Source organism: Mugil cephalus, chromosome 6, assembly GCF_022458985.1.
Source record: "Mugil cephalus isolate CIBA_MC_2020 chromosome 6, CIBA_Mcephalus_1.1, whole genome shotgun sequence".
NCBI classification, from domain to species: Eukaryota; Metazoa; Chordata; class Actinopteri; order Mugiliformes; family Mugilidae; genus Mugil; species Mugil cephalus.
This window is the reverse complement of record NC_061775.1, coordinates 29146467-29154627: the sequence shown is the minus strand read 5'-3', so window position 1 is coordinate 29154627 and position 8161 is coordinate 29146467. Positions and strand designations below refer to the sequence as shown.

Sequence of the window (8161 nt, the reverse complement as noted above, 5' to 3'; positions counted from 1 at the left end):
GTCCAGGAAGTCCATGTCGCTATTGTGGAAGTGATGATCCATATCCATGTCTTACACTTTGTACGCTGTTGTTGTTGTTGTATAGTTGGACGTCATTGACAGTGAATACGAGGAAGACATCCAGGAACAACTTCTCCTGTGCGAAACACAGGAGGACCCACCAAAAGGGGTGAGTAGAATTCCTGGAATTGGTCCAGTCAGTGTAATATAGGGAAATGCAATGTTTCTTAATTCCAAAAATATAACATACTGTTTCCTTAGGCAGGTGATGCCACCCGCACTCCCCAGTCTGAAAAAAAGAAGAAAAAGAAGGACAAAGTCAATGACAAAAAGGTAAACAAGTCTGAGAGGAATGTGTGAGATGAATGTAAAGTTTCAAGGGAAAAGTGGAGAAATACACATTCTTAATTCCAAAACAATATAACATACTGTTTCCTTAGGGAGGTGATGCCACCCACAATCCCCAGTCTGAAAAAAGGAAGAAAAAGAAGGACAAAGTCAATGACAAAAAGGTAAACAAGTCTGAGAAGAATGTGTAAGATGAATGAAAAGTTTCAAGGTAAAAGTGGGGAAATACACATTCTTAATTCCAAAACAATATAACACACTGTTTCCCTAGGCAAGTGATGCCAACCACACTACCCAGTCTGAAAAAAGGATGAAGAAAAAGAAGGACAAAGACCATAGAAAAAGGGTCAACAAGTCTGAGATGAATGTGGGAGATGGACGGAAAGTTTCGAGGGAAAAGTGGAAAAATACACATCAACTTCAGGCGGGGAGGGAAAAGAGTCCTCCTAAAAAACTACAACCACTTCCCGAAATAATTGACACTCATGTAAGTAGAGATTGGGGAAGGGAAATAGTATATAAACTCATTAATAGAGATACAACCATCAACCTTATTACATTTTTATGTCTTCAGGGTCGACGAAGAGTACTCAACTTTACACCAGAATTTCTTGCCATGGTCAGACTCGTCTTCCAAGAAGACATTGAGAAAAAAACCATCACGAAGAAGAGGGTGAGAGATGTCGTGAATGAAAACCCAGCAGTGCTACGGATATGCAACAAGATGGAACTATCTGTTGAAAATATTCGAAACCGAATTCGCATGATGATAAAACAAGAGTGATGTTTGTACTTGTCTGTTCAGTCTGTTCTATTTGGACATGTACGTGAAAAATAAAAAGCATTTGTAAAATCTGAGAGACCCGGTGCCTTCTTCCAGGTTTTCTACATCTTGAGACTTCCAGGGGTCAAGTCACATGCCCCAGACAGTTGCTTGATAGAGGGGAAAGGTTATGGGTGGATGGTAAGTTCATGTTCCGGAAAAGGGACTTTAGATTCCTGGAATTCTACTTGATAAGACCTCCGTGCAGTAAGTACAACAGACACATGCCATGCCACTGGGCAGTTGCGTGACTGAGGGGGTCAAGGTTACGAGTGAATAGGCGGTAAGTTCACGAAGTCCAGACAGTTGCTTGAGTAAGGAGAGTGGTTAAGAGTGAACGGTGGGTAAGGTCACATTCCGGAAAAGAGACCTCCAGGCGGAAAATACGTCAGACATATGCTGAGGACAGTTGCCTGATAGAGGACAAAAGTTAGGAGTGAATCAGTGGTTTCAGCTCAATTCTGGAAAAAGGACCTCTAAGGCGGTGAGTACGCATATACGCGTTGCCCAGACCCATGCCTTGACAGAGGGCAAAGGTAAGGAGTAATGGTGCTTAAATCACATACCAGGAAAATGACCTCCCATGCGGTGAGTACCAAAGACAGATACCCAGGACGCATGCCTGACAGAGGGCAAAGGTTAGGACTTAACGGTGGATGAATTCACGTTCCAGGAAATGGATCTCCATGTGGTAAGTAACAAAGTATCATTCCCAGGACGCATGCCTGGCTGAGGGCAAAGTTTTTGGAGTGAACAGTGGATGAATCACGTTCCAGGAAATGGAGACTTCCATGCGTGAGTACCCCAAACATGGATGCCCACGACAGACGCCTGACAGAGGGCAAAGGTTTAGGATGAATGGTGTAAATTCATGTTCCAGGAAATGGAAAAACCTCATGCAAGTGATACCAAAGAACTCATGTCCCAGGACGCATCCCTTTCGAGGGGCAAGAGTTTGGAGTGAAAACAGTGATATATTCACGTTCCAAGAAAGGACTTCCATGCGGTGAGTACCCAAACATGATGCCCACATGAACTGACCGCCTGTCAGAGGCAAAGTATAGTACTTATAACGGTGGATTAAATTCAAGTTCCAGGAAATGGACCTCCATGCGGTGAGTACCAAAGACTCATTCCCAGGACGCATGCCTGGCGGAGGGCAAAGTTTGGGAGTGAACAGTGGATGAATTCACGTTCCAGGAAATGGACCTCCATGCGGTGAGTGCCAAACATGCATGCCCACGACAGATGCCTGACAGAGGGCAAAGGTTAGGAGTGAACGGTGGGTAAATTCACGTTCCAGGAAATGGACTTCCATATGCTGAGTACCAAAGACACATGCCCAGGACCGATTGCCTGACAGAGGGCAAAGGTTAGGAGTGAACATTGGATCAATTCACATTCCAGGAAATGGACTTCCATGCGATGAGTACCAAAGACCCATGCCCAAAACACTTGCCTGACAGAGGGCAAAGGTTAGGAGTGAACGGTGGGTAAATTCACGTTCCAGGAAATGGACCTCCATGCGGTGAGTACCAAAGAAGCATGCCTAGAACCCATGCCTGGCGGAGGGAAAAGTTTAGGAGTGAACAGTGGATGAATTCACGTTCCAGGAAATGGACTTCCATGCGGTGAGTACCAAACATGCATACCCACGACAGACGCCTTACAGAGGGCCAACGTTAGGAGTGAACAGTGGGTAAATTCACGTTCCAGGAAACGGACTTCCAAGCGGTGATTACCAAAGACCCATGCCCAAAACACTTGCCTGACAGAGGGCAACGGTTAGGTTTGAACAGTGGAAGAATTCACGTTCCAGGAAATGGACCTCCATGCGGTGAGTACCAAAGAAGCTTCCCTAGAACCCATGCCTGGTAGAGGGCAAAGGTTAGGAGTGAATGGTGGATGAATTCATGTTCCAGCAAATGGACTTCCATGCGGTGAGTAACAAAGACGCATTCCCAGGACGCATGCCTGGTGGAGGGCAAAGTTTAGGAGTGAACAGTGGATGAATTCTCGTTCCAGGAAATGGACCTCCATGCGGTGAGTACCAAAGACACATGCCCCGGACCCATGCCTGGCAGAGGGCAAAGGTAAGGAGTGAACGGTGGGTAAATTCACGTTCCAGGAAATGGACCTCCATGCGGTGATTAGCAAAGACAGATACCCAGGACGCATGCCTGACAGAGGGCAAAGGTTAGGACTTAATGATGGATGAATTCACGTTCCAGGAAATGGACCTCCATGCGGTGAGTGCCAAACATGCATGCCCACGACAGACGCCTCACAGAGGGCAAAGGTTAGGATTGAAAGGTGGGTAAATTCATGTTCCAGGAAATGGACCTCCATGCGGTGAGTACCAAAGACCGCATGCAATGGCGCCATAACACTTGCTGACAGAGGCAAAGTTTAGGACTTATTGGTGGATGAATTGACGTTCCATGAAATGGATCTCCATGCGGTAAGTAACAAAGACTCATTCCCAGGACGCATGCCTGGTCGGAGGGCAAAGTTTGGGAGTGAACAGTGAATGAATTCACGTTCCAGGAAATGGACTTCCATGCGGTGAGTGCCATACATGCATGCCCACGACAGATGCCTGGCAGAGGGCAAAGGTAAGGAGTGAATTGTGGTGCTTAAATTCACGTTCCAGGAAATTGGAACCTCCATGCGGTGATTAACCAAAGAAACAGATACCAGGACCATGCCTGACAAGGGCAAAGTTTTAGGAGTGACGTGATGAAAATTCACATTCCAGGAATTGGACCTCCATGCGGTGAGTACCAAAGACACATGCCCAGGACCCATGCCTGGCAGAGGGCAAAGGTTAGGATGAACATGATCAATTCACATTCCAGGAAATGGACTTCCATGCGGTGAGTACCAAAGAAGCATGCCTAGAACCCATGCCTGGCAGAGGGCAAAGGTTAGGAGTGAACGGTGGGTAAATTCATGTTCCAGGAAATGGACTTCCATGCGGTGAGTACCAAAGACCCATGCCCAAAACACTTGCCTGACAGAGAGCAAAGGTTAGGAGTGAACGGTGGGTAATTCATGTGTCCAGGAAATGGACCTCCATGCGGTGAGTACCAAAGAAGCATGCCTACAACCCATGCCTGGCAGAGGGCAAAGGTTAGGAGTGAACGGTGCATAAATTCACGTTCCAGGAAATGGACCTCCATGTGGCGAGTGCCAAAGAAGCATGCCCAGGACCCGTGATTGACAGAGGGCAAAGGTTAGGTTTGAACAGTGGAATAATTCACGTTCCAGGAAATGGACCTCCATGCGGGTTAGTACCAAACATGCAAGCCCACGACAGACGCCCTGACAGAGGGCAAAGTTAGACTTAACGGTGGATGCAATTCCACATTCCAGGAATGACCTCCATGCGGTGAGTACCAAAGAAGCATGCCTAGAACCCATGCCTGGCAGAGGGCAAAGGTTAGGAGTGAATGTGCTATAAAATACACATTCCAGGAAATGGACCGTCCATGCGGTGAGTACCAAAGAAGCATGCCTAGAACCCATGCCTGGCAGAGGGCAAAGGTAAGGAGTGAATGGTGCTTAAATTCCCATTCCAGGAAATGGACCTCCATGCGGTGAGTAACAAAGAACGCATATCCCGAGGTACGCATGCTGACAGAGTGCAAAGGATAGGAGATGTACAGTGGATGAATTCTCGTTCCAGGAAATGGATCTCCATGCGGTGAGTACCAAACATGCATGCCCACACAGACGCCTCACTGAGGCAAAGGTTAGGAGTGAACGGTGGGTAAATTCAAGTTCCAGGAAATGGACCTCCATCGTGAGTGCCAAACAAGCATTGCCCATAGGACAGATGCCTGACTAAGGGCAAAGGTAGGAGTGAAACGGTGGAGTGAATTCACGTTCCAGGAAATGGATCTCCATGCGGTAATAAACTAAGACTCATTCCAGGACCATGCCTGGCGGAGGCAAAGTTTTTTGGAGTGAACAGTGGATGAATTCCCTTCCAAGGAAATGGACTTCATGCCCGGTGAGTAACCAAACATGCAAGCCCACGACAGACGCCTAGACAGAGGGCAAGAGTAGGACTTAACGGTGTATGAATTCAACGTTCCAAAATGACCACGATGCGTGATTACCAAAGACAGATGCCCAGGACCCATGCCTGACAGAGGGCAAAGGTTAGGACTTAAGGGTGCATGAATTCACGTTCCATGAAATGGATCTCCATGCGGTAAGTACCAAAGACTCATTCCCAGGACGCATGCCTGGTCGGAGGGCAAAGTTTGGAGTGAACAAGACGGATGAATTCACATACCAGGAAATGGACCTCCATGCTGGTGATTAGCCAAAGCACATATACACCCAGGACCAATGCCGGACAAGGCAAAGGTTAGGACTTAAGGTGATGAATTCACGTTCCTGGAAATGGAACTTCATCGTGAGTATCAAAGACTCATTCCCAGGACGCATGCCTGGTCGGAGGGCAAAGTTTGGGAGTGAACAGTGGATGAATTCACGTTCCAGGAAATGGACCTCCATGCGGTGAGTGCCAAACATGCATGCCCACGACAGACGCCTCACAGAGGGCAAAGGTTAGGAGTGAATGGTGAGTAAATTCATGTTCCAGGAAATGGACCTCCATGCGGTGAGTACCAAAGACTCATTCCCAGGACGCATGCCTGGCGGAGGGCAAAGTTTGGGAGTGAACAGTGGATGAATTTGCACGTTCCAGGAAATGGACCTCCATGCAGTGACTGCCAATCATGGCATCCCACAACAAGACGCCTCACAAGGGCAAAGAATAGGAGATAGGAATGGTGGGTAATTCATGTTCCAGTAAATGGACTCCAAGCGGAGATACCAAAACCCAGCCCCGGACCCATGCCTGACAGAGCGCCCAGGTAAGGGGTGAATGTGCTTAAATTCACGTTCCATGAAATGGACCTCCATGCCGTGATTAACCAAAGAACATATGCCCAGGACCCATGCCTGACAGAGTCAAAGGTTTAGACTTCAACGGTGATGAATTCACGTTCCAGGAAATGGACCTCCATGCGGTGAGTACCAAAGACTCATTCCCAGGACGCATGCCTGGTCGGAGGGCAAAGTTTGGGAGTGAACAGTGGATGAATTCACGTTCCAGGAATCGGACCTCCATGCGGTGATGCCAAAACATGCAGGCCCCACGACAGACGCCTCACAGAGGGCAAAGGTTAGGATTGAAAGGTGGGTAAATTCATGTTCCAGGAAATGGACCTCCATGCGGTGAGTACCAAAGACCCATGCCCAAAACACTTGCCTGACAGAGGGCAAAGTTTAGGACTTAAGGGTGGATGAATTGACGTTCCATGAAATGGATCTCCATGCGGTAAGTAACAAAGACTCATCCCAGGTGACCGCGAGTGGTGCCATGTCTGGGGGCGGGCAAAGGTTTGGAGTTGATCATGGAAAGTGAATTCACTAGGACCAGGTGGTTACAGTTTCTCTTTTTCTGAGAATTTCACCTTCCATGCGGTGAGTGCCATACATGCATGCCCACGACAGATGCCTGGCAGAGGGCAAAGGTAAGGAGTGAATTGTGCTTAAATTCACGTTCCAGGAAATGGACCTCCATGCGGTGATTACCAAAGACAGATACCCAGGACCCATGCCTGACAGAGGGCAAAGTTTAGGAGTGAACGGTGGATAAATTCACGTTCCAGGAATTGGACTTCCATGCGGTGAGTACCAAGAAGCAACCTAGGACCAGCCTGACAGAGGCAAAGGTTAGCGTGAACATTATGACAATTCACACTCCAGGAAATGGACACTTCTCATGCGGTGAGATACCATAAGAAGCAAGCCTAGAAACCCTTGCCAGGGCAGAGGGCAAAGGTTAGGAGTGAACGGTGGGTAAATTCACGTTCCAGGAATTGGACTTCCATGCGGTGAGTACCAAAGACCCATGCCCAAAACACTTGCCTGACAGACAGAGGGCAAAGTTTAGGAGTGAACTGTGGGTAAATTCATGTTCCAGGAAATGGACCTCCATGCGGTGAGTACCCAAAGAAGCATGCCCAGCACCCATGCCTGGCAGAGGGCAAAGGTTAGGAGTGAACGGTGCATAAATTCACGTTCCAGGAAATGGACCTCCATGTGGCGAGTGCCAAAGAAGCATGCCCAGGACCCGTGATTGACAGAGGGCAAAGGTTAGGTTTTGAACAGTGGAATAGATTCACGTTCCAGGAATGACCTTCGCAGCGGTGAGTACCCAACATTGCTTGCCCAACGACAGACGCCTGACAGAGTCAAAGGGTTAGGCTTAACGGTGGATGAATTCACATTCCAGGAAATGGACCTCCATGCGGTGAGTACCAAAGAAGCATGCCTAGAACCCATGCCTGGCAGAGGGCAAAGGTAAGGAGTGAATGGTGCTTAAATTCACATTCCAGGAAATGGACCTCCATGCTGTGAGTACCAAAGAAGCGTGCCTAGAACCCATGCCTGGCAGAGTCAAGGTAAGAGTGAAGGTGCTTTAAATTCACATCAGAAATGGATAAGAAGGGAATGGGAAAAGAAGAGAAGATGTAAGGAAAAATAGAAAACAGATTTAGGACAGACTACGAAGAAACCAAAAACGAGACGAAATGGCCCAAAACGATATAGACGTGAGACGTCAGCGGCCACGCATTTCCCCTTGCTCACAGCTAATGTCACCAGATTTGCGGTAAGTAACAAAGACCATTCCCAGGACGCATTCCTAGACAGAGGGCCAAGGGTTAGGAGTGAACGAGATGGATGAATTCTCGTTCCAGGAAATGGACCTCCATGCGGTGATTGCCAAACATGCATGCCCACGACAGACGCCTCACAGAGGGCAAAGGTTAGGATTGAATGGTGGGTAAATTCATGTTCCAGGAAATGGACCTCCATGCGGTGAGTGCCAAACATGCATGCCCATGACAGATGCCTGACAGAGGGCAAAGGTTAGGAGTGAACGGTGGATGAATTCATGTTCCAGGA

General features: G+C 48.0%; 1 protein-coding gene across 1 annotated transcript in view; it reads left to right on the top strand.

The window, feature by feature from the left end:
• The window catches only part of LOC125009236 (protein MNN4-like), a 3659-nt gene extending 2118 nt beyond the window's left edge, over positions 1 to 1541 (top strand). Inside the window, exons 3-7 of the mRNA XM_047586972.1 lie at positions 86 to 169; positions 262 to 333; positions 441 to 512; positions 620 to 835; positions 923 to 1541. Coding sequence (XP_047442928.1) covers positions 86 to 169; positions 262 to 333; positions 441 to 512; positions 620 to 835; positions 923 to 1132 — 654 coding nt within the window. The 3' untranslated portion in view covers positions 1133 to 1541. The remainder of the gene's footprint in view (positions 1 to 85; positions 170 to 261; positions 334 to 440; positions 513 to 619; positions 836 to 922) is intronic.
• The last annotated feature ends 6620 nt before the right edge of the window (positions 1542 to 8161 follow it).